Raw genomic sequence first — 27552 nt, forward strand, 5'->3', positions numbered from 1 at the left:
CTCTCAGGCACGTAACCCAAGTTCAAAATGTCTATAAAGCCACAAGAGCTAGGTACCTGTCTAAAGCTGCTAGAACAATATACCCCTCTAAATTCACTCCAGGCCCCTGCACTTTTCCCCACTTTTTAGGGCACCATCGCCCTTGATATACCACTTGTTCCGCATTTTTGACACAAGTCCATGTCTGACAAACTGCCTCAATGACGGAGGCTCTGGCTTGCCGCATGCCCGGGAAATGTTTCTCTTGCCCACCCCCACTGCTAAGGTCATCCAGATATGCTGATACCTGGGTCTAGGTTCTTCTCCAGATATGCCAACATCTCTGTTATTCGTTCACAGAAAGACTGATTAAGTGGGCTGACCCATATTATATGGGAAAATGTTGCTTCCAGGCTGCAGCCCCGTAGACATAGTGGGGACAGTGTTCTCCCTAATTAGTAGAGGAGGGTTTGGGAGTAATAAGACCTGTGCAAAATTCTCAACTGGATCAGGCATAATCTAGTTCTAATAGCAATTTCTTTTGGGCTCTGCTACGCCTCAACCCACTCTTCATCATGTATGTAGCCTAGGTCATCTGTCCATTTCTGACGTAAAGATAGCATTCCATCTGGGGAGTTATTTAGTAATTTCTTGTATACCAGTGATATACCCTTGCTAGAGATGACGTCTGCTCTAAGTCTGTCTTCTAAAGGAGACATGTTGTATTCCTGCCTGGGGTCAGCAAACAATATCATAGCCTACCCTCTCCAAACATCCCCTATGTGCTCTTTTCCAGGCATTTCCCATCGCACAAAGCCTTTTAAGCCCCTCCACCCCTCTTAACATGTTGCTTTGCCCCAATGGGGTCCTTTCTGTCAATCTGTTTCGCTAACCCGTGTAGCATGTCGCATCCCACCAAGCTCTGACGTCTGAGCGCGTATGTGCTGTAACAGTGGCTTTCCTACTGCGTTGATAAAGACCAATTTCATAGTTCCAGAGACCCATCGCGTACCTGTCTACCCTGTATGTGGGCTCCTGTTGTTTCGCGAACACGCATGTGTTGATCACTGTCACTTGTGTTGACGAATAACAGAGCTGGGCATCGGGAACTCCCAGACCTCTTTGTACACATCCCACTGTAGTTTGCACAAAGCTATCGCGGGCCGATCCCTGTCATAGCAGCGATAGTACCTCCTAGTCCAGCCTATGAGTATCTTTGCCGAGAGGCAGAATGGTGTGTTTTGCCATATATACAAAATGCGTGGAAGGGTCATCATTTTGTATAGTGCTGCCCTCCCCGGCAATGTAAGAGATAGACTGCGCCAGTGGGCAACGTCCCAGTGCAGTCTTTCTAGTTGAGGATGTACGTTCAGTCGGAGGAACACCTGTGGGTTTCGGTTGATATGAATGCTCAGGATTCAAAACCCATCGTTTGCAACTGGAGCTTTACAATTCGACAGTAAAGGAATGTTATACAGATATCAAGGTCAGTGTGCACCTTGCAAGAACTGTATATTGTCTTTGACAATTATCTTGCACTATCTGTCAAAGAATGTGAGGGAATCAGACGAATGCCTACACATGGAACAATTCAACACCTATACCTGTGCATTTTGCTAAATTCTGGCCCTCAACATTCAACAACAAGAACTTGAAGATGTTAACTTTCAAAAACATTGCTGATGCTTCAGTGAACTCTGAATTTCCAACTAATGAGAGTGGAATGAGAAGTTGGTGTCTGCAGAGATATATTTAAAAGGTACGGGCCATATTGTTCAAGAACTTATCAGCAATTTGGAGGAAGCTGACCTTGTTGTGCCACATGTTCAGTGGGCTGTTCGAAATGGTTCCAATCGAGTAACTGTACTGTCAAATAGCACAGATGTTATTGTGCTACTTAGATTTGTTGCAATGTTCATAAATCAAGGATTGACAGTTATGGATTAGTTATGGAACAGGCAAGAAAAGGTACTTAATCCTGCTTCAATTCTGTTCAAGAATCTTGACCCAGAGATGTCCAGTGTTCTTATCAAGGCACATATTCTTACTGGTGATGACACTAGGAGCAGAATTGGAAAAAAGCTTGGAGCTTTAACTGCTGAACCTGTGAAGTTTCTAAAAGGATTTGCTGGGACAGAAGATGAATGTGACTTTAAAAACATAGAAAAATACCTTGTGCATGTGTGGAAAATGAGCTCTGACTTTCACCCATTTGACAATCTTCGGTACAGTGAGGTCAAGATCTCAGTCCCACTAAGTGACCTTCCACCGATGTCATATTCTGTGCGTGGACACATTAAAAGAGTGTCCTACTTGATCAGAAGATGTGTAAATGTTTTGGATCATGCATATGAGGAGAAAGAACTGTGTGAATTTGGTTGGGAAGACACTGATGGGGTGCAAAAACCTACAAAATTTCTAACGCCTCTACCCATAGAACTTCCATGTTCATGTACTTGGAAAACCTGTGCTGCAAAAAGATGTCCCTGCCAATATGCTTTTCTCAAATGTTCAGCATTCTGCAAATGTACCACGAGCGATTGCCGAAACAAATAAATAAAGTGACCTATGAAAATGTGTCTAAAACAGAAATGATAAACAATCATTTTTTTCATATTCGGATCATAAACGTAAGGATTAAAAATCATTATCATTTGTTTCATTTCTGTATATGTCTCTTCTCCTCTATTATAGCTGCATTTTGGAATATGGTGGAAGGGATGCTCTGAGGAGTTATTTTCTGTCTCTACATGACTTCAAAAACCTATGTTTTGACACCAAAATGAATTATATATGTCTCAAGGTTCCTGAAATATTACATCATCACTGCAACATATTTTCCATTTTTGAAAATGTTGTTCCGAAAAATTCGGCCCAGCTCAGCAATGTCTAACTAAGCTAAATTACTTTTCTAATGATCCAAAAACATAAATCAAAAATGAAAGCCTCTGGATAACATTTTTTTACTGAGGTATGTCAGGGGACCAGGATAAATTGTGGTTATGTTGCCTGTTTGGATCAGAATTCTGTTTATTGTAAAGGAAAGTAGGAAGGCCTTCACAGAAAGGACTGTCTTCAATTTCAGGACACTGATATGGTACAGCTTCTTTTTTTCTGATCACAACCCCTGCATAATCAGAAACTGCAAATAGGCTCCCCACTTTCTGAGAGGTACATCTGTGACAACAGTTTGTGTTGGAAGGTTATGTTGAAACTAGGTCCCTTTTAGAATACTACTTCAGCTTGTTTTGCCAGGAGAGCTAATCTCAACTTGCCTTCTAATATGTTCTCCCATTGAGACAATTGGTCTTTAGCATCCTTGCTGGGGTCACATTTGAAGTCATGCATTGGGTACCAACATGATTCAATTGGCCAATGGCACCAGAAGGTAAAGAATTTGACAAGCTGTATTAAAAGAAGCCCTCTAAACATGAAGGTACATCTGAAAACTAGTAGATACTCTATTTAATGTAATTCCTAGATAGCAGAGTGATTTTTGGAGGTTGGCAGGGCGACCTGGTCGATGTAAAAGCGCAGTAGAGATGTTGAAGTCGTGACAACTTGTCTGAAGTGTGCACCTTTATCAACCAAGTGAGGAGATAGGAAAGGTGTAGATATTCTGTTTGTGGAGATGAACCCTCACCACAATATGCACTTTGAAAAAAGTCCGAGGTGCAGATTTCAGAACAAATGGAAGAACTGTGTATTGGTAATAAGAATGGCGTACTGTGAAGCTCAAAAATGTTCTGTGCTTCCTCACTACTGAAATGTTGAAGAAAGAATTTTGTAAATTCACAGTACAGATTCAGTCTTCTTTCATGAGAAGAGGATATTTTAGGTGTAGAGATAACATCCTGAACCTCTGTCTCTTAATCCATTTGTGAGATTGCCTCAGGTCTAGAATCAGTCTGAATTATTGTTTGAAGCCAATATTGGGGATCACAAAATAACCTGACTAGATGCCTTACTAGCTCAATTGCACATTTTTGCAGAAAGCCTATTACCTCCTGTTAGAACTGGCTATTTCTGGTAGGCTAAGGCTGACGCCAAAGCCAGGCAGAAACCACCATTCTAGTCAGGGCAAGGAAGTCACACCCCAAGATAACCCCTGCTCACCCCCTTGGTAGCTTGGCACGAGCAGCAAGGCTAAACTCGGAGGCAATGTGTAAAGCATTTGCGCCAGCGCACAACAGCAACAACATCCTAGGCACACCACAAAAGGGACTCCACACAAGGTTATATTAAAATAACTTTTGTAATGTCAAAACATATCAGATAGAATCACACATATACATTGTGCCAACTGGCACGAGCAATATTCACATGGGATTATTTACACAGGACAGGGCCACATGGGCCACTGTCATAATCAGCACTTTTAGAAATATAAATAGTACTTATAGAACTTAGAATAAGTATATAAAATCACTGTAACACAAAGTAAGAGTTATAGATCACATCCAGTAACTACTGGGAACAGGTAAGTACCTCCTACGCAACCCTAAACACCTTAGGAGAATGTCACGCAGGGGACCAGGACCTCACTAGGACCACCTGTACTAAAAAGAACAACCACCTAAGTATCACACAGCATTTAGGGGTCTAAGAAAGAACACATTACCCATGATGCATAAATATACATTCAGAGGAGTAGTAAAGGGAAACACATGATGTATAAACCTACACATTCAGCGGTGTTAAGAATAAAGCACATGATGCAATAAAAATACATTCAGAGGTACCAGAACAATGCAGTAGCGCAAAAGTCACATGATGTCTAAAAACATTCAGAGGTGCAGGAATAACACATGATGCAAGAAATCACATTCAGAGGTGCAAATAACCATACAATTGCGCAAACCCTACATAAGCCACCACCTGTGGCAGTCCCTAGGCCAACTGGCCTTGTTGGGGCTCAGACGCCCTGTGTCCAAATGTCAGGGCCCGATGCCATGCAGCGCTAGTCTCAAGAGAAGAAAGCCTAAACGTAGCAGCTGGCACTAAGTGCTGTGCAGCTGTGAAGGCCTGGCACCACTGTGCCCTCTCTGTCCCACACAGGGACTCTCTCCTGAAATTGCGCCTAAACGGTGCAGCTGCCCACTAATTGCTGGGCAGCTGGGAAATAAAACTGCGGCAGGGCTCTCACTGGCCCTAGTAGTACATTGCGCCACACTGAGCCACACAGGCTCTAAAACAAAACATGCCCTCTGGCTCCTCAACCAAAATGCCCCTCTGCGCCTGGCGAGCTCTCAATCGCAGCTGACCCCTGCCAGAGTGGGGTAGCTGAGAATAATGCCCCACAGGGGCGGCATGGGTCTCCAGGGCCTTAGGACCCCCACGGGGGACCTCGCTGCACCTATGGGACCGTTGGAGCACTCTTGGCTCTAAATGCGTCCTCACCGACATCACCCCTCTTTGGGGAAGCCCGCGGCCAGAAGGGCCGCACAGAATGCAGGCAGGACCCGGCGCCATCTATTTTGCACACGGAGCCCCCCTCAGCAGCTTCTACTCACCGGCTGCTCTTTACTGGTGGGGGCTCCTCTCCGCTCTCCGCCTTCTCCGGAGCCTCAGCTGCTCCGTCTCTGCTGCGGCCGGCCTTCTTTCGGTGTGGGGCTCTCCTCTCCTCATGGGAGCCCCGCGAGCGCCGCAGTCTTCCTCCTCACAGGACAGGAGCGCGGGGAAGCCCTCGAGGTCGGGCCAATCCCTGCGCGGTCCAGGATGACGCGAGGGGAATCTCCTTCAGCGGCTGCAGGGCTCCCTCAGCTCACGGGAGCCCTGGCGCCCAGCCGCCATGTTCCCTCTTCCTCTCTCGCCACGGGGCTCCCTCAGCACACAGGAGCCCCAGCAGCAGGCGACGCTTCTTCCTCTTCTCTCGCCTCCATTTTCCGAGCAGGTCACGAGCGATGGGCCAATCCCATCGCGGCTCTTGCGGCGAGCCCCCAGTGACGTCAGAGCCTCTGCGGGCCAGGCGGCCAACCTCAGCGCGGCTCTCGGGGACAGGCCTCCTGCAACGGCCAATCAGAGCGCGGCTCCTGTCGGCGAGGGACCAATCAGGTCCCGGCCCCTTCGTTTTTCTCTCCTCGGCTCCTGGTCACTTTCAGGACCCCAGGCCGCGGCGGTGAGCACACGGGCAATGCCGGGTGGGCACCGGCCTCCAATAAACATGAAAATAAAAGCGCTACTAAGCGCTCGGGGGCAAAATAAAGCGCTCCAAGCGCTAGAAGTAAAATACAGCACTCTCCATCGCTATAGGGGCACAGGCAGCACAAGAAGCGCTCCCCAAGCGCTAGAAGCCTCAGGAAGACCCCCAAGAAGCGCTCCCAGCGCTAGGATAACCAAAGTCCATCAAAAGGTCCTTCAGGGGTCCACGACATAAGGTGGAGCACAGCAGCTCCCAGAAAAAAGAAAGTCCATCAGGAGTCCAGGGGCTAGGCAGGGCTCAGGGATTCCCCTGAGCCCCAGCAGCAGCACGCCCCTGGCAGATTCAAGTTAGAAACAAGAACATTTTGGAAGGGGACACAGCCCCTTCTTATACACAGAAAAGTCTTTGAAGTCTTTGAAGTCTCAGTGTGAGAACCAGCTAGACTGGTTTAGAGGGAAGTCCCTTCAGTATCAGGGACAGAGGTGACAGTCGCCCAGCGGGGGGGTGGAGCCAGCATTGTGGCAGGCAGGCACAGCCTCATTCACTCTCAGGTGCTATCTCCACCCACTTCCTTGGCAGCAGATGCTGCCTTTCATCCACGGGCTGACTCAGACAACCATCTGGGGGCTCTGCAGCCCCTGTTACACTCAAACCAGACAGTCAATCCAAAAGCAGGCCCAGGCACTCCTGGGCCAGGCTCACCAGCCAATCACATGCCAGCAGACTCACTACACAAATATGCCCACTTCTAAAAGTGGTACTTCTAGACTAGACACAACCATGCCGCATACACCATTATGCAGCATTCAATCTCACGAGTTCACACATATCAAACTCGACCCTGCACTCCCCACACATCAGGAACTGCCATGGGCATACATATTCCCCATTCATTCCTATGGGAGGGCAGGTCACTCACCACACATACACAGAGAGCACACACACTTTACACTGTGCCACAGTGAAAAAGTGCGCAGAGGCCTAAAATCACCAACCCAGGTTCCAGGAACAGGCTAGGAAAAAGCAAAAAAGTCTCGGGGTGAACCTGCCCAAAGGGCCGGGTCCAACACCTCCATCCAGAGCAACTGAAGTAAATGTTTTAGTGCAGGTTTCAAAGAGATTGAGTAAAAGGGATTTGCATTGAAGATGTTAACCATTCTGAATTAGTTGTAGGGCCTTTCTGTGAGTGGTTATGTTTTGCTATTCACCAAAATGATTGAAAATAGTCTCCCACCAGAGTGGTAACCAGAAATTAGGAAGTAGGAGAGTCCTTGTCTAGGATGAGACTGGGACTTCACAGAGGAGGCAAGTTGCTGGTGTTGCTATTGACCTCTACCAGATCTTCTCTGGAATGAAAGTTGTGGGTGTTGGGGTTGTCTCTTGTGGTAATGACAGTCCCTGCATCTACACTGACAGCTGAAGAATTTCTTCTGCTCCAAACCTTCCACTATCAACGTTTCAGCCCCATTTTCCATTCTTTGTATCTCCTCATTCATATAAAAGCAGAAGAAGGACCAACTCTTGAATGGCAGGTTCATAGTGTTTTTAATTGCACATCAGACTTCAATGATGTTAAAAGAAGTCAGTAAGTAGGCTTTACGGAGATTCGGTGACAAAATGTGGTAATCGACTAATTCACAGTGTCAGTGGAAGCACTGATCACTTGAGTTGTCACTGGCTGGCGCTTTTACACGGCTTCCATGAAATCTTGCCTTGGTTCTCATGGGTGTTCCTAAAGTGGCCAAAGGTTTCCATGAGGGTCTGTCACATTGGCCTACCAAGGCCATGGTGCAAGCTGTCTTAAAAGCAACAGCAGTGAAACCGCAAACTTTACGGCACGCTGCATCAATCCATGTGATATCTCCATCGGGAGGCACAAAGACCTCTGAGGCTAATGTATGCCTCTTTCTGACACCAAGGCAATGACAGAATCCGCTTTGGGTTCTTATCGTAGGTATACTGAATGGTGATCAGAGGGTTTGAATTTCTTTTTAAATCTTGGTGTAGCCATTTTCATTGTGGCTGGAAAACGGTCCCTCTGAAGTTCTGCAAAGCTGGATTCAAAGGCAAGAGGACCCCTGTGCAGAACGAGGCTGTAAGGTCTCCACGATAGCCGAAACTGTGCTTTGAAGGCCTCAAATTTATTTTGAGCTTCGCCGCTCCACTTAGAATGTCATCATAGGAGGTAATGGAGTTGTTTATAGGTAAAAAACGTATCAGGGAGCAGGAAGTGATGTGGGAGTACAAGAAGTTTAAGATAAATCTGACGAGTAATGTCTGAAATGAGAAACAGATTGAGACCTCTTCCTCTTAAGCCTTCTAGGAGACAGCGAAAGCAGAGACGAAGGAGGATTCAAAGCTCCTGAAGTAAAATAAGGATGCACTGGAGCCAGAGGCATCTTTTTGATGGAAAACAGAGAAGTGCCCTAGGAAAAAACACTGGTTTCAATGAAGATCCCAAACTTCTAAAGGCACAGGCAGCACCTGGAGAACATCCTCTACAGGAATTACCTGTGAACCTGATGGCAACAGTGACACCAATGGCGAAGCAGAGAAAGATGTTCAGAAGAAGAGTTAGAAAAATAGATATTGACTGCCTGGAGAAGTGTTGCAAGATCTATTCAGCATGAGCCAGAAAAAAGAACTGAGGCGTAACACAAATTGCTATAGCAGTTCATGCTGGGAAAGGGAACCTGCTAGCTCCTTAAATTAAATGGCGCAGGTTTTCCAGACGTGTACAGTAGCTCATACCCTATTTTCCTTCATGGTTCTTCTCCGTCGTTTAAGGGTGTGAAACGTCAAATCTAACACTTAAGGACAGCTTTTTAATTATATGCTGCAATGTTTATTATTAGAACACTGAAGGAGGTCCCAGGGGAATTTTTAACGACCCTAACTGCTAAACCCCCTGACTATAAATGACACCAACAAAAATTAGCAGTGAGTCGGAACGACCAATCAAATTATGTACCCAACAGAGAAGAACAGAGTAAAAAAATAGGGAGAAGCTATCAATGTGAGAGAGTTCCCATCAGTCCACCATCGAGACCGCCCTTCATCATCTGGGATCTCTTATTCCTTTCAAAACTGGTAAACCACAACAGACCGGCAGATTTTGATAACCAGGTCAAGGGTGTCCCAAGCAAAATACCTCAGATGTGAACAGGGTATGCCTAATGAGGAACTGAATTGCAGTGCTAAGAAGTTAAAAGTGTTGAAGTGAAAAAAGAAAAGAGAAAAGCTCTAAAATTAGGTAGTGATAGGGAAAAACAACTTTTAATATGCACCCTCTCACTCCCAAATCAATAAAAACAGTGCAAGTAGTAGTGTAACAAATAACTACCAACAAGGATATTAGGTCGACATGTTTCTGCAGTGACTGGAGCCTATCGGTCTCCTGCTGCTTCCTCAGGACCATTAGTGCTACTGCTATGTGTTAAAAAGGTAAAGGATATCACCTGATAAGTGCAATATATACTCGTCTTCCCAACCATTTGCTGGGAAGGAACAACCCCACCTCACCTGGCACCAGCTCAGGTAGTGGATGCACCGCGCTCTCCGTCGGTACACCGGTCGTCCCTCGTCCCTCTGAAGCTGTTTCGTGGGGAGCTGCAATGTTGCCTTTTATTTTGTTTAAAAGTGGTCATTACCAGAGAAATATTTGGAAGAGGTTGGCCTGCTTTCTCACCTTCAGACTGTTTGATATGGATGTTGATTTTGACTATATTTAAAAAGAGGTAGCCTGGATTCCCTGCAGCAAGCACAAATATTCTATGTTTGTGGCTAGCAGTGAAGAAGCTACGATGCAGAATGTTGTGTGTTTATAGTGTGTAGGATATTTTCATATTAGTGTGATAACCAAGCCAATATCTAGACACACTGGCAGGACACTCTATGCTGAACAATCATTTGCAATGATGGAATTATGGATACAAGAATGATAAAGTAAACACACATTTTTGGAACATGTAGAAGCATGACGCCCTTTCTAAATGATTCACTTAACCAGAAAAACACTTTGGCTATTTCACAACTAAACAAATTTCCAAGTCACCATGTGATACTTTTCCATTTGAAATAAAGATTGAGTAAAAAAAACTATGGGAAGTGACAGGGAATAGAGGCGATACATCCTCTTGGGCACGAAAGCTTTGAACTTGTGGGCATGGTGTTGTGGAATCCTGACTACATGCATTGCTGGTGTGAAACATCCACACATAGCAAACTAATGTGTTTGACTGATGCTAATAAATATTACCAATGTCATTGTGAAAATAGACTTTTATATATGATTTTTAAAAAGCTCACAATTTAGACATTGGTATAACTGAGCTAACAATCTTATTGTGATATATTTACTTTTGAGTTTCTAAGCTTGCAAGCAACTGTGAGTACATTTTATTTCATATATAATGTGAAAGAAGCTTAGTTCAAACTGCAAAAAGTTCAATAACACATACTAGCAATTTGAGACAGTAAAATACAGTTTCAGATCTTGTAATACTCATGAATCGATAAAATACAAAAGACATTAAAGAAATGTTCCCTGTTAAAGACGAACATTTTTCCTCATGCCACAGAATTCAAGTATGAATATATCCATTACCTTGCCCCAATCCCGCTGGCATTCTGTCACTGCAGATGGCATTTTGGCTCTCTTTTTACTCTTCTTGAGTTTCTCCCCGGCATTCACAACTTCAGTCGAATCAATTTTGCACGATGGACAGTACCTGGAAAGATATGATTTTTCATATTTTCTTTATTGTTTCTACTAAGTGATAAAGGGGATTTTTCAAGGATTGCATACATGCCATGTCAAGTGACACTGTCCCATTCAAATATATTGAGGACTGAGGTCACAGGTAAGCAGTTATTTATGTGCAAGAACACGACCCTGAAAGAAATTTGCCAGCAAATGTATGGTGTCCAGAACCCACACAGAACCAGGGACCATAGAATGTTATGACAATTTAACATGTGTTATTCTTGAAAGTAATGATCACTTATCTGTCAGCTTTTGGGAGGCACCGTACAGATTGATGAATTATTGTTATTCTGTTTTATAAACCGTGGAACTACCCCATAGGGCAGCAGGGCGCTGCACCATAATACAGCAATTGGACGAAATAACTAAAAATATGAAAAGATCACAACAAACACGTTTTCAAAACCTTCCTGAAGCCACGATGGTTGCAGAGGAAGGCCAAAACACATCTTGGCTGCCATATTATGAATAAACTTGACAAAGCACATTGAAATAATCCAGGTGCGAGACGGCTGTTACATAAATAAACCTGGAATGAGCACTAGATGTTAACATATGAAGCATCTTGTTCAAAACTTTTAGATAAAAAACAAAACAAGTGAGGTTTGCAATATGAACAGAAGAGTTCAGCTGATCAAAGATGAACCCAAGATTGTAAACGAGGGCACTGGAGGAGGGATATTACCCAAGTAACTAAGTAACCATTCTAGACATCATAAGGAAACTGGGCCACTGATAAATCAGAACCTCAGTCTTTTTGAAGTTTTGTTTAAGAGAATTTGTCTGAAAAAACACAAAGGTTAAAGGGACAGTTCTAGTTAAATATTTTAAAAAAACGTAGAAACAGAAAAAAACAAAGTTTAAAATGACGTAGTTAGGTGAAAATGTCAGTTAAAACATACCATTTTAAACTAAAAAAAATGACATTCAGTCATCTCAAGTAACTAACTCATGCCCTAAAGTAACTATAATTCGCGTCCTCTCCATGCAATGCTAATTACCTCCTATATTACATCACGCATGACCTGTTCCATAACATCACTCAGAACATCACTGCAACACCTAACATGACAATTGAAGACAACACTGTGTATGTTTGGGGGCAAGAGTTTTAATTAACTTAAGGCATAAGTTACAGTTCCTTGAGATAACTAACTGGTATATTTCAGTGTTTTTATTGTTGTTTTTATTGTTGTTTAAAATTATATATTTTGACTGCCATTTTCATATAACTATAACATCCATGTACAAGTTGTTTTTTTCTGTGTGAATGTATATATTACATACACATATATATTTACACAAACACACACACATATATATATATATATATATATATATATCTATCTATATATATACACATACATATTTGATTTTAAAAAACCTTATAAATTCACAGAAAAATCCAAAGGTTACAGGGACATTTTAGCTAGGCTCAGAATTCACTCGTACAAAACCAGTGAAATTAGCAGTTATAGGTACCTGAGCCAACTATAACTTCCGCCCTCCCCCAAATGCACAGCTATGACCTCACATATTACTTCACTCCTGACATAGTTAGTGGCATCACTGATGACATCTCAAATGACGCATTAATTTAACCTGATTTGCCGGAGGTGGCGGTCCCCGGGCCCAATCTCAATTATATTTCTATAGAGCCCCAGGCCGCTGGAGGGGGTTGAGGGGTTGGAGGAGCAGTGGCGTGGGAAGGGGATTATAGGTCACTGCATTAATTTAACTTCATTTACATGCGATGCTCAAGCCTCTTAGTACAAGCAGGAGCGGCCGGTGAAGGTAAGAGCGGTGAGACAGGTTGGGGACTCAGACGAGGGAAAATAAATAATTACATTTCCCTTGTCGTTTCTTAAGTTCCCAACCCCTACACACCACCCCACCGCTCTTACCTGCAAAGGCCGCTCCTGAGTACAAGAAAAGTAGTTGATGTTCATTTTTGAAAGAAGAGGAGTCACATTGATTAAAATTTGAACATCTTAAGAGAAATTTGAGTTTTCAGCGATGAAGGAGACTTTCAGTTGAAAAATGCACTGGAGACAGCACTGTTACAGTGAGCAACCCAGTGTCTCTCTCTTAAAGTCCCCAATTGTCCCAAAGAGCACAGCAAAATATTTTCCTGATGTGGGCAAGAAAAATATGTATTATGATGTAAAGGGTTCAATAGAACAACTTGATTGTGGCATAGCGAAAGAAACTTCACCAAACTGTAAGAAATGTTTGCGGCTTGAACACATAGGTGCACATGCAGCAGCATATCTTGACATCTAACTGTTCTGTTGAAAAAGTGCTGCTGTTTTTCCTCAAAAAAACTTTAGGAGTTGCAGTTATTAACAGCGGGAGTTCTGTAATGAGACTACCATATGACACTAACAACAATGTCTCATGAGTTGGCCCTAACTTAAGGTTTTCTGTTTATGCTTTAACCTGCTTGTAAGAAAATGGGTTATTAGTTGGGGAGGATGTGATTTCTTCCTAAATAATAAGACACATTTTGTCATTTCCAACACACAATTTCAGTAAAATAAATCGAGTTCAATCACTGTTGGTCATGGCACAGAGCAGACAGGCTTAAGTTAAGGAAAATTAGCAGTATCATATCCTTTAAAAGTTAAAGCACAATAAAATAAAAATCCCACAGACAATTTCTAAAAAAAAAAAATAAAAAAAAAAATGTTGACAAACTCAAATGTGCTATCCCAACGGGACTAAATCACCTAAACACCACCTCAACGGGCCAAGTACGTCCAAATCCCGACCTGAGTTATGCATACAAATATGGAATTCTGCTACTGTAACCTGAAAGTATAGTACAATCGATCAGTGTAGGTGTACCAGTCTCAAAACAGAATTAGTTTAAGAAAGGCCAACCGTAAATCGTGAATTCAGCAATGATTCTAAACCAAAACAACAGGAACAATTCTTCTGCAGGTTTCTCCCAACTGTAATGCACGTGTGCTATCACGGGTACACTCATACCTAGAAGAAGAAATTGTCAGGTAATTAGCATAATTTATCTTGTCTTCGTGCATGTGGGAACATTCATGAAACAGACTCTGTTGCTAACAGGCAAAGGACCAGGGACTATACACTTGTTTGGGTTGGTAAAGACACCGGTCGTGATTTCCCACTGCCTTGTCTGCTTAGTTTGTCTCCTCACTGTGAATGAACTAAGATCACAGATGGCACCACTAAAATGGCTACAAGAGTACTATGGCATTGGAACACGCTAGCGGTCATTGATTTACGCATTTATATGTTTTATGACATTCCTCTTTAGGGGGTAACCAGCCAATATCCACTTTTCTCTTACGTTTTAGGTGCTTTTGACAAACGATTGTGTCCTGATGAGACCTGACAAATTACGCTGAGTCAAAACGTCAACACCTCCTCCTCCCTTCGATTGTCTTATGACACACTATATAAGCCTATGTCGATTTATTCATATAGGCTTACGATCGTACTGTTTCACTGTATATAATGCACTTCAATCTTTTTCCAATAAATAATGGCATTGGAAACTAAGAGAGAAGAATTATGACTTATCCCATTTCAGAATGAACCCATGTATTATATGATCATTCAGACTACCTGAAGGAATTTATATGATTAATTAGATAACCTAGGATTAATACACAAGGTGTTCACTTGAATGAGTTCCACAAATGTTGAGTATTCTAGTTGTAAACAGATATATTTCTGAGGTACCCCATTTGTTGAAAATGCTACTTAGAACATTGTGCTGCACTAGTAAATCCGAAGGGGTTACTTCTAACTAGATGTGTCCACCAGTGAAGAAGGTTAAAAGCTTAAATAAAAGTAAAAATAATGACCACGTCACCTCACCAATGTGCACCTCCCAGTTTACAGAGTATACAAATCAGCCATACCACAGTGGTGAGGTAGATGGAACTGAGAAGATCGTCAAACAATGCTGAGTGGACGAACATGTGGGGATTTGGTTGGAAAAATCAAAATAGTGATAAAGGAGGAACTTTCCCCAATATTAAAAAGATTATCCGAAGTTGAACATTTCATAAAATCTTCCACTAAGGAGCCCCCACTTACTAGATTACCTGGAAACTCTAGGGATAGCACAGAGACTAGTGCAGAGCCTATATCTGAAACTAATTGTAAAACAGAGCAGAATGATTTGCCCCATACTTTAGGAGACTGGACAGGCTCGGTTAACCCCATGGTAGCAACCTCAGAACACGCAGAGGAGGTTCAGAATCCAAGTAAAACCAGGACGACCCACAAGCCAATAAAAAGGACACAGCAACGACTGACACTGTGAACTTAACCGATATTGGATTGCTTCCTGAAACAACTTAGTTTGCTGTTGTAATGGTTGGAGTTCCAAGCCTTAGAATGGACCAGAAGGAAACATTTCCTGAGCTCAAAAACAAGTTGAGACTTTATAGGAACTTCCCCATGTCACTGGTTGATAATATCCTTTTTACCCGAAGAGTGGACTGGATTGGTGAGGGGGTTAAGGATCAAGAAGGAGACTGTATTGTTATTTACTTCAGAGATTCATGTTTGTGGAGGACTATTACAGAACAGGACAATTAGGTATACAGGGGACATGGGGCCTTCAAAAATAAAACTTCTCCTATTGGGATATTTTCATAAACCTTTTATAGAAGTCATCAAGATAAATACCCTATTACCAAATTCCATGTGGTACCAACCTAACGTCACATATAACATTCCTGTCTATAATAGGTTTGGGCACCTGGACCAAGTTGACTGACTGAAGGTGGTTGAAGAATTCAAATATCCACCTCCCCAAATCAGAAATGCCCACCAGACCAGGGCGAGTAAATCTAAAATTGACATTAATAGCCGTTATAGGGGGATCACGGAGAAGCAACAACGAGTTTGTAAAATAAATGCCTTACAACAAGGAAGCCAGGCATCGTACACTGGTACAACATTATTAGATTCTGACGGTCCTGGGTACACTAGGAAAGTAAAATCTAACCCTAGTATACCACCTGAAATACAACCGGTGAGACCACCACAAATGAGGTTGCTGAGAGCATACACGTCCCGAAGATAGTCTCATGGAATGTTGCAGGAATTGGTTCAAAACATGGAAACCAGGACTGGGAATCTTTTGTAGAACAGTACGACATATGCCTTTTCCAAGACACCTGTCACTCTTCTCTTATCCAATGGCGGGCTATGTTACATATGGTAAAGCAGCAGTTGCAGGGGTGGGTGGAAGACCCTCTGGGAGTTTACTGGCCAGGGTGGGGATGCATCTTGGTATCACAGTGCTGAGCATAGAGGAGGTTTCAATGACATTTTATGGTTAACAAGTACATTTCTCAACGGTCGTATTCTAACAGTATATAGAATATTTGCCCAAGTCACCTTCTTTTACACATGGCGAAACTACCACCAGTGTATAAAAAACGAATAGGTGGCGATATTAACAACCAGAACCTTTAGACATCTCTTGATGCACTATGCTCTCAGAAGAAGGCAGACTGTGGGCAATTTCCGGCTTAAACCTCCAACCCATCAAAAAATGTCCAGCCCTGGCAAATCAAATCAACGCAATAACTCTTAATCAGGACATTTAAGCATGTAACGGCGGGACCAATTCAGATAAGACAGGGAACCCAACCTTTTATAGAGCATCCAGTCAGAGTCTAATAGACTACATCTTAGTAGATGTCAGATTATGGCCTTGTGTACTGGATATGATAGTGATAAACAGAATAGACAGTGACCATAAAGCTCTAGTTCTTTCTTTGAGTATAACTGTGAGAAAAAAATGCAGATACTATTTCTCACCCCTTAGATAATAGATATCAGCCATCAAACAATAAGCAAATAATTCAATGGTAGTCAGTGAAGTGCTCAGAGGAAACTATGAGACATATATGCAGATAAGTTGAAAAGAGCCTAGGGGCGTATTACACCTTAGATATAGATCTAAATCAAGCTAAGTCTCTGCAAGCAATAGGGGGAATCCATTTAAATCTTTTTGGGGACCTTAAAAATGTATTATATATAGAAGCAGAGAATCAGGGCAAAATTAAAAGGAAATACTGACTTGGTATAGCAAGAAATATAGATTGGCCAAAGAAGCCCTGATAAATGCAGAAAAATCTAAGAACAGATAGGATATCCGAAAATGTCAAGCAGATTATAATAAAAAACTAAAAGATAAAAAAAGAATTAAATGGGACCGAGAAAAGTGGGATTTTCTTTTGGCCGCAAAAAGAGAAAAAAAACACACAACCTTCTGGAATCTGGTTACTAAAAGAAATGTCAAAGGAATCACTAACATCAATACCAATATAGCGGCAAAAATTTGGACCGTCCACTTCTCACGAATATATAATCCCACATTGTACAGGATTAAATGATGAACCATCGGAGAAACTAATATAACTGACTCAAATAGTCCTGAAAGCTTTCCAATAATTACGTGTGAAGAAGTTCAAGATGCTATTAGGAAGGTAGTTCTCCACAAAGTTCCTGGTCCAGATAAAATCCCGACGGATCTATTCCTGTCTAAGATAAAAATACCAGGGCCCTACCTTACTTTGATATTTAATGCTATTTTGAAAGGCCTACAGGTACCACACTATTGGGCCGGAGCAGAAATATTCCCAATGTATAACAAGCATTGGCATGCCAATAGGTCTCGCCTTTGGGACCTTGCGTGTTTAGCCAGAACTTTTGGCTATGTTGTAAAGAATTGGGGCTGCTGTGCGTCATGTTGAAAAGTTATAATAAAAAGTGTTAAGCATTTTTGTTACTTTTATACAAACCAAGACGACATTATATACAACTGAACAACCGGATTAAAAAATGATTTTAACATAAAATATGTCTTCTAGTATTTGTGTAGTTGCACTGCTGGCAACTTCTTCCTGCCCGTTCTCATTGCTTTTTTATTATAAAAATATTTGTTATGGGGGAGCGGGACATAAATAACGGGGGAGTGGAGGTTGGAAACAGTGATTTAATTAGAACACGAGCAGTGGACGGACACTAGGGGAGAATCAAAGGATGCCAGATTCCGAGGGCAAACTGACGTGATGCTTAAGTGATGTTTAGGTGATGCTTAGGTGTGTGTAATTATGTGGCACTGAGTGGTAATATGTGGAGTGTATTAATGTTGCATTGAATATAGTAATTGTGACGTGATTATGTGGTACTGAGTGGTATTATGTGGAGTGTATTTATGTTGCATTGAGTTGAGTGTAATTACGTGGTGTGTAATTATGTGGTACTATGTGGTAATATGTGGAGTGTGTTAATATTGCATTGAGTAAAGTGGAATTATGTGGCATGTTATTACGTGGCACTGAGTGGTATTATGTAGAGTATTTATGTTGCATTGAGTAGTGTAATTATGTGGTGTGTAATTATGTGGCACTGAGTGGTATGTGGAGTGTATGTTGCATTCAGTATAGTATAATTATGTGGCGTGTGATTATGTGGCACTGAGTGGTATTATCTGGAGTGTATTTATGTTACATAGAGTAGAGTGTAATTATGTGGCGTGTAATTATGTGGCACTGAGTGGTATTATGTGGAGTGTATGTTGCATTCAGTAGAGTATAATTATGTGGTATGTAATTATGTGGCACCATGGTATTATGTGGAGTGTACTTATGTTCCATTGAGTATAGTGTAAATATGTGGCACTGAGTGGTATTATGTGGAGTGTATTTAAGTTGCATTGAGTAGAGTCTAATCATGTGGCTTGTAATTTTGTGGTACTTAGTGGTACGTGGGGTGTAGTTATGCTGCACTGAGTAGATAGTATTTATTTGGCGTGTAACTATGTCACACTGAGTGGTATTATGTGGAGTGTATTTATGTTGCATTGAGTAGAGTGTTATTATGTGGTGTGTAATTATGTGGCACAGAGTTATTATGTGGAGTGTATTTATGTTGCATTGAGTAGAGTGTAATTATGTGGTGTGTAATTATGTGGCACTGAGATGCAGTGGTCATGATGAGTGAAGCTGTGGCGCGCTTGGTGATGCTGTGGTAGAGAATTCTCAAATTGTAACAGCTCAAATGTGATCTAATCAATTTTCTGTCCTTGCTCTATGATTTATATAGGACAAACAATACAAAAGGCACGAACAAGGATGTGCCAACATCGAAGCAGGATACGTTGCAGAACTGCGAATGCTCCCCTTGTACAGCATTTCACTGAATAGGCCCACACAGAAATGGATTTCAAATGGACTATCATCTGCCTGGTCAAACTCCCTAGCCGTGGTGGCAACCTGCAACAACTTCTGAATAAGGAGGAACTACGATGGATTTTGAAGACTAAAAGTCTTCACACTGGGCTTAATCGGACTGAGGATTGGACCTCTTTGATCTAACGAACTGACTCTATGTTCTCAAACTGATTCTTTCTACTGATTTTAACTGGCGCCTACAAACACAATTGTATTCCCTTTTTTTTGGTGTATATGCAAATAATTCAAACTGTTATTGCCGGAAATCGTGAACATGTGTTATAAATTTATTAATTATGCTGGCATTCTGTTACTGTATGTCCAAAGTGAGTTGTACGTATCGGCATGCATTTCCCCGTCCTTCACTCGGTTAAAAATTAATGCACTTTCAGTTCGCCTTATTGTTTTCAGTATCACAGCCCTTTCTATGGGTCTTGTTCCCATCCCAAAATGGCCGACAGCTTTTGCCGTATGCCGATTGGTTCACATCCCCCACGTGACTCCTCTGCTCACTACATCGCGCCCTGCCTTGCAGTTTACGCCGCCCAGATTCCCCGTGCCAGCAAGAACCCCCACTGTGGACTTGCACGCTGTATTACCAGGTGAGACCCATCCCGGCTCTCTGTTTACCTCTATTTCATATGGCTAAAGAGATAACCGGCACTCACGCCGCCCGCTTGTTTGTTCATTTTATTCCTCCAGACCCGGATACGGAGAGCAACTTACTTCGGGTAAGCCGTATTCCCCTGCAACCGTCACCTTTAACGCTATCACTTTATCGTTACCCTAATTATAATTTCTTCCCCCCATTTCACAGATCCCATTTTTCCGAGGGCAATCTCAAAGGTAGGATTCGTTCTTACAGACCTGTAATTTTGGCAGCAGTCCGAGTCATTTCACCGATTCCTTTTTCCCCCCAATTAGATCTATTACGTTTTTTTTGCCCTGGAGCAAAACAAATGTAACAAATATAAGAAGTTGTCTCGAATTGAGTGCTACACAATTGGTAAGCCACTCGTCCTTGAGCCCACACCCCACTCCCTTACAGTGTTACATCTCAGTGTTTGCACTTACCGGCACTCCTGTTTTGTGCCGATTAACTTCCTGCACGATTATTTATCACTATTGCACCCCGGCTTATACTAGCCAGAGTCACCTTTAATCACTGTTGATATGTTGCGCCACTAGCCTTGCTCCCTCCGTTGTTTACACTGCCTGCACCTAGCATGTACTACACCCCGCTGCCGTCAGCACTTTGGCATGGTATGAGTCATGCAATTTATGCACGCAGTTTTAACAATGTTGTAATGACATGTCTCTATCTTTTTATGTCTCCCTTCTCTTCCTATGGTATGGCATATTTATATTTACACTAGTGATATCTTTACAAATGTGTATTTTTAAGGCAATTACCCTCTGTCCTGAGGATGAACCTTTATTAATTCTGGTTCGAAACGTCGTCGACACCATTACACTAAATGCATAAATTGTTTTATACTTTTCCTTGCATATGTGTATGTTACAGATTGTCTGGTTTATGATTTACCCTAATCAGATGTCCTGCTATTGCCTGCTATTTTTTCATGTTGTATGTTTTCTTAGTGTGTTAGTCGGACACCGGCCGGTGTCCCGCTTCTATCACACTCAGTGTTCTATTGTTGCATAATTATTCTTGTATCAGGGTAATAAACTGTCCGGCTGGACATTCCCCCCAAAAATATAGTTCCATTTGGTCTATATTTATCTCCTTTTATAGTTTCTTTTTCTACGGACCCCTGTTCTTTATAATAGAGTGATGCTGTGGTGGCACTGTGTGATGCTGTAGTGGCGCTGCGTGATTCTGTGGTGGCGCTGCATGATGCTGTGGTGCCAATGAGTGATGCTGTGGTGGCGCTGTGTGATGCTGTGGTGGCGCTGCGTGATTCTGTGGTGGCGCTGCGTGATTCTGTGGTGGCGCTGCGTGATTCTGTGGTGGCGCTGCGTGATGCTGTGGTGGCGCTGAGTGATGCTGTGGTGGCGCTGAGTGATGCTGTGGCTGCGCTTGTTGATTCACGATGACACATCAGCAGCAACCCAGATATTTCTACCTCTAAAAATACACGCTAATGTCTTATTCATGTAGTGCTCGCCACCCGTCTTTGTACAAAGCTGCGGCGTGAATCCATCACTGAAACTGTAGTGAATGTCAGTCAGTGCGCGCTGTTCTGGCTTTGACAGGCAGGTTCTCACGCCCTAACCCTTTTCCGTGTGCTCTGCTTTCCCTTTATTGCAGATATTAGTGAACATCGGAGGCAACTTCGACTCTGAGCGAAACACTTTTATATCACCCGGGAAGGAGATTTACAGCTTTAATTTCCACGTGGTGAAAGTGTACAACAGGCAGACAATTACACGGAAAGAATGTGCGCTAGATAACAGGCCTAACATCACAACATATGCTGCACACGCCAGTATTTAATGAGGTGCGATTTAAAAATGTTATGTAATCGAACTTGTAAAATGTACATATACCCATAGGGTTTTCGGGTGCTAGTGAGGAGACTGAAAGTGACAGCAGTAACAGGGAAAACAAGCGCAGAGTTTAACAAGAAAAAAACACGAGCACCATCTGTTTGCAATTACCGCCAACGGGATAATTGGAAACTGACGGTGTTAAAGCTCGCTCCCTCGGACCCTAGGCCTTCGACCAAACAAGGCAGGACAATCACCCGCCTTGCACCAAGTGCGTGCTGTGTTTTTAAAAAAGACACATGCACAGGCCAGTTGCAGGCTAAGAAAAAAAAAGCACATGCACAAGCGTGTGTTCAGAGCTCAAAAGCCCTTACATAATGCCTCGCAGAGTAGGGCATGCGCGCTGGCTCGGGCGAGACCTAAAAAGGTTAGTCCTCTAGACCCAGCAAGCTATAAGCCAATTAGGCTAGTAGACACTGTCCAGTTGTTTTTTTTAGAAAGATTGTCCGACATCGGCTCCCGATGGTTAGATAATCAAGATGTCCTATGCCCTTTTCAGGCAGGCTTTCAAACCAATAAGTCAACTATATATCAAATTTTTAGGTTCCAGTTAATTTATTGGGAGACAGTAACAATAAATAAAGGAAGACTATGCTGTATTTGTGGATCTCAAAACAGCTTTCGACGTGGTGCTGAGGGCTACTCTGTGGAGGGTTTTAGCAAAGACGGGCGTACCAGATTATATTCGTGGAATCTTAGAGAGGCTTTATTAGTCTAATTTCACACAGGTCCGGAGTGGCAGACTAGGCAAACTTACAGAACCTTTTTCTGTAAATAAAGGTGTGCGGCAAGGGTGTGTCCTTGCCCCTACCCTATGTACACTGTTTATCAATGATCTAGGTGGCTACTTAAATAACTGTGAAAACGATGCATCCAAACTTGCAAAAATGAGGGTCCCGGACCTCACATTTGCTTACAGCACTTTTCTTTTGGCTAACTCGCCAATGGGGATCCAGAAATTACTGAACCAGTTCAGCAGATTTTGTCCAGATATGGGGTTGGAAGTTAATGTGTCAAAGACCAAGTATATGGTCTTTAATCAATACCATACAACTCAATATAACCCAACACTCAATGGTGTCCCCATAGAACAAGTGCAATTATTTGAATATTTGGGAGTCACCCTTAGTGGAACGATGGAATGGACCCACCACATTAGCAAACGAAGGAGCAAATTTGAGCAACAAATCAGAGGGTTGCTAAAGATATGCTGGGGCTCTACTTTAAAACAAGTTCTCCAGTTGTTCAGCTCTACTTTTGTCAGGCTTTAGGGATGGCCCTATATGGAGCAGTTATGGGGGCACAAAAACATTAAAAACTTAGAGCTCATGGAAAATAGAGTCTTGAGGCAGGTGTTAAACTTACCGGCAAGTACCCCTATGATTTCCCAAGACTGGATCAATCAAAGAAAAAGCAGCACTCAAACCCCTGACCTTCTGGAGAAAAGTTTGGGCTACCCCAGAATTAATACATCATCACAAGGGTCTTGAGTTTTTTGTTTCAATTTTTTTTATTGAGGTTTCGTATATCACGGGTATAAGGCAGAAAGTGATTACACATTATTACACACATAGAGAGTTACTTGGTAAAACAGAAATTAAGTTCTTGTGACAGGTGGTCCAAATCTCGCCTGACTTTGCAGATCTAAGTGCAATCGGCTAGGGCCCACATTTCTTCGTCCGTGAAGTCCCGTGTCAATAGAGGTGTATGTAAGTGTCGTCCCCGTGTGTTTCGCCATAAACCTGTAATCCCATGATGGATGTTGGGGAGGGAAATGTGCGCCTGTCTCGGAACCGCCGGCCTACAATTTGAAAAATAACATAAAACCTTGGGGGAAACTCTTCCTAGTATATCATGTGGTGCTGGACGTGTGTGGCATGCCAGCCGGGGTCAGCGGGCACTGCGTGAAGGGGGTGCCAGGTCCTGACAGTTAAATGGACAGTGGGACAGTTGGGGGGGGGGGGGTTTCCAGGGGCAGGGGGGCACCCCGTCTGGGTCGGCGTCTATAGTTGATCCGCTCCGCCTTATGCGCAAGGGACACAGGTGCCCGGTATCTGTGTGGGATGTCGTGGGGAGGCTTGGGTGTGTGGGGGAGATGGTTCTGGTATGACTTCCGGGGTCGTTTCAGGTTTGAATTGGATGAGTAGTTGTGCCCACTGTAGAGAGATGGGGTTCTTTCACATGCCCCGTACGTCCTCATCGCGCAAAAGCTCCTCCTCTGCCGCCCACCATTTGATTACTGCACCTATCCTGGATGCTTCTGCGGGGCCCGTGGGGGCCCTCCAGTGCATAGTAATGGCCTGTTTTGCTAGAAGAAGGGCAAAGGATGCAAATTTCCACTGCAGCTTCTCCGATTTTTTCTTTTGGTAGGTTCCCAACGCGCAGACCTCCCAGGATGCTATTTGTGGTAGGGCAACTAGCGTGTGAAGGGTCTGGTGTATCATGGTCCAGTATTGGTGGAGGGAGGGGAAGTCCCAGAACATGTGTTTAAAGTGCATCGCGGGCAAAGAAACGGCGTATCTGGGTAGTATCGTTGTAGTTTGTCTGGCGTGAGATAGGCTCGGTGAAGAATGTTGAATTGTATGTTTTTAAATCTCGCGTTTCTAGATACTTTTTTGGTATATTCCAGGGCGCGTTTCCATTCCGTGTCATGGAAAACCCTTCCCACGTCATCCTCTCAAGCCTGACGCAGGGCGTCCAGGGGGACGTTTGTCAGTTCCCTGACGGCTTTATAGTGCCATGTACCAGATGTGTGCCTGATCCCCTACGAAGTACGGTATGGAGTACCGGGTGTGTGGGTGGTTCCCCGTGGAGCTATCTATGCGTGAAGAATTGGCCTCGTGGGAGGTCATACCACTCAATCATCTGTTCGTAGGAGCGTAGCTGGCCATCCTGGATCAGCTCTGCTATTTCGGTCACGTCATGATCGGTCAGGTTTGTAAACTCCTGATGGTGAAGTGATGTTCCCTACGAGGAAAGCCCACCAGTGGTAAAAGTGGTGAGTAGAGCTGCCTATCTCGAGAAAGTCGATGAATACGCATCATGCACGTACGTGCTATGGACACTTGGAGTGGATGGGTGTGGGATGTCTTGGTACCCGGCAGGAGCATATGTCTAATGGCCGGGAGCGGTACCCGACCGATGGCTGTTGTAGTTTCCACTACGTGGCGGTCCGCTGTCCAGTGGGACAGCCATTGAAGCTGTGCTGCCAGGAAATAGGATTCGAAGGACGGGGCACCCAGGCCGCTCTCTGTGATGGGCAGCTGCAGGGTACGGAGCGCTACTCTATGTTGACCACTGCCCCATATAAGCGTTGTCAGCAATGAGTCCAGTTCCCGGAAAAAGGATCTGGGTGGGATTACCGGGAGATTGGAGAAATGATAAAGCAGTCTGTTTACCATTATCATTTTTGCTAAGGCCACCCGGCCGATGGGGGCCAGGGGCAAGGTTTTCCAGAAGGACACAGCTGAACGCAGGCCAGCCAGTGCCTTACGGTTGTTGCCTTCATACAGGTCCGTCGGGGATTGATATAAGCGTACTCCCAGGTATCGAGGGGCTGCTCCACTCCAATGGAGCGATTGCGTGCCGAGTGTCACCACATGTGGCGCCAGGTGGGGGTTGAGCGGAGAGACCGTTGACTTCTCCCAGTTGACCTTGAGTCCTGAGATAGCGCCAAAGGCTTGTAGGGTGTCATATTGGAGTGAGATCATCCGTGACGTCGCGAACGTAGATAAGCAGGTCGTCTGCGTATAGGGAGACGCTTTGGGTTGTCTCCGCTATCGGTATTCCCCAGGGTTCACCCTCTCCACGCAGTCGCACAGCCAATGGCTCGACCGCTAGCGCGAACAGTAGGGGAGAGAGCGGGCATCCCTGCCTAGTGCCTCTTTCGATCGGGAAGGGGTCAGAAATTAGTTTACCCAGTCTCACCCTGGCGTTGAGCCCTTTATACAGAAGCCGCGTGTATGCCAACAGGGTCTGGCCATAGTTAAGGGACTGAAGGACCGCAAACAGATGGGACCATAACAGCGTGTCAAACGCCTTTTCCAGGTCGAATATCAGGCAAGCCGCTCGGGGGTACCTGTCGCGTACGCTGTCTTGTATGTGGAAGAGTCCCCTTAAATTGTGTGAGGTGTTACGCCTAGGTACGAATCCGCATTGGTCGGGATGAATTAACGTGGGTATGAGTGGACTATAGCGGTCGGCTAGTATTTTCCCCAGGATTTTACAATCCGCGTTTAGGAGTGTAATGGGTCTGTATGAGGACGGGTGCGTGGGGTCTCTGTGGGGTTTCAAAAACGTCACCATAATAGATGCTCGGAATGATGCGGGCAGGATCCCTGTCGACAGAGCCTCCTCGAGCGTAAGTGCTAGGCGGGGCGCTAATTGGGCCTTGAATTTGCTATAGTATTCTAGCGGGAATCCGTCCATCCCCGGCGATTTCTTCCGAGCGAGGGACCCAATGGCATGTTTGATCTCAGGTGCTGTGATTTTGCCGTCTAAGTCTCTTTGGTCTTCTGGGGATATAGTGGGAAGTCTATGTGCGCCTAGGAAGTGCTGTAGTGCGTCATGTGGCGTAGGTGCTGGGCTGCGGTATATTCCTATGTAGTAGGTGCGAAATGTGTGGAGGATAGCAGATTGAGAGTAGTGGAGCTGGCCCATTTCGTCTAGGAGCTCCGTGATGGGTCGCGAGGCTGTGTCCTGCTTGGCCATCCATGCCAAGAGGGCGCCCGCCCCGTTACCCTCCTTGTGTACGCGGGTTGCATATTTCCGTAGGTCTCGGAGTGTTTCCGCATATGTCAGTTTCGCCGCACCTAGTCTCTCTGGGGAGACCCCGCCTCTGTCAGAGTCTTTGGACAATGTTATGTTATGTTATACTGTATTTCTAAAGCGCGCGGCTACTCAAAGTGTCCCGGCGCTGCTACAATGAATCCCCCACCGCCCGCCAAGAAGAAAGCATCACAAGAAAGAACTCAGAACAAAAATGTTTTCAATTTCTTCTTAAAAACTAGCGGGTCCGAGACCCTCCTAAGCATAAGGGGAAGCTCATTCCAGGAAAGGCCAGCTTTGCGGGTGAAAGAGCAGTCCCCCAGCCTATGACGCAGAAACCGCGGATTTTGTATGAGGAGTTGGTCCGAGGACCGCAACTGCCTAGATGGAATATAGAAGGCGAAGCGCTTCTGCAGATAGAGTGTGCCCTGCCCATACAAGGCCCGTTGGACAGTGGCCAGCATTTTAAATTTCAGGCGAGCCTCGACTGGGAGCCAGTGAAGGTGCCGGAGATGAACCCGCACACTCTGCCTGGAGGAAAAACCCAGCAGGAGCCTAGCCGCCGCGTTTTGGACTACCTGCAGTTTTTTTATCAGATAGCCCGGGCAGCCCACTAGGAGCGCGTTGGAGTAGTCTAGCCTGGAAAGAATAAGCGCCCGAACCACCGTTTCTTTAGCCTCTGCAGGTAGGATGGGGAGAAATTTGCGTAGCGTTCTCAGTAAGCCAAAACAGGTCCCAGTGAGATTTTGGACATGCTTCGCAAAATTCAAATTTTCCTCAAACCAGACCCCTAAAGTTTTTTGCAAGACCTTTGTCAGATTGAGGGGGCGGAAAGTCTGGCGGCCACAGTCTGGCTCTGAAATCCGCAGGAAACGCTCCAAAAAGGAGAACCTCAGATTTCTCCTCGTTACATTTAAGCTCCGCGTTGGATAACCAACGAAACACCGCAGAGAGACAACCCTGAGCCGAACTGACCGAATCCTCGCCCCTTCTCCAGGTGAACAATAGCTGCATGTCATCCGCATAGGCCATCACCCTAGCCCCCAGTGACTCCGCCAGGTAGACCAGGGGAGTCACATAGATGTTAAACAAAAGGGGGCTAAGCGAAGAGCCCTGCGGGACACCAGTGGAGAGAGGGGATGGAGACG

At 44.2% G+C, this 27552-nt stretch overlaps 1 protein-coding gene across 1 annotated transcript in view; it reads right to left on the reverse strand.

The window, feature by feature from the left end:
• UHRF2 (ubiquitin like with PHD and ring finger domains 2) overlaps positions 1-27552 on the reverse strand; it is a 600873-nt gene that overhangs the window by 222194 nt on the left and 351127 nt on the right. The window contains exon 7 of the mRNA XM_078675867.1: positions 10728-10851. Coding sequence (XP_078531993.1) covers positions 10728-10851 — 124 coding nt within the window. The remainder of the gene's footprint in view (positions 1-10727; positions 10852-27552) is intronic.

This window comes from Lissotriton helveticus, chromosome 2_1, assembly GCF_964261635.1.
Source record: "Lissotriton helveticus chromosome 2_1, aLisHel1.1, whole genome shotgun sequence".
In the NCBI taxonomy this organism is placed as follows: Eukaryota; Metazoa; Chordata; class Amphibia; order Caudata; family Salamandridae; genus Lissotriton; species Lissotriton helveticus.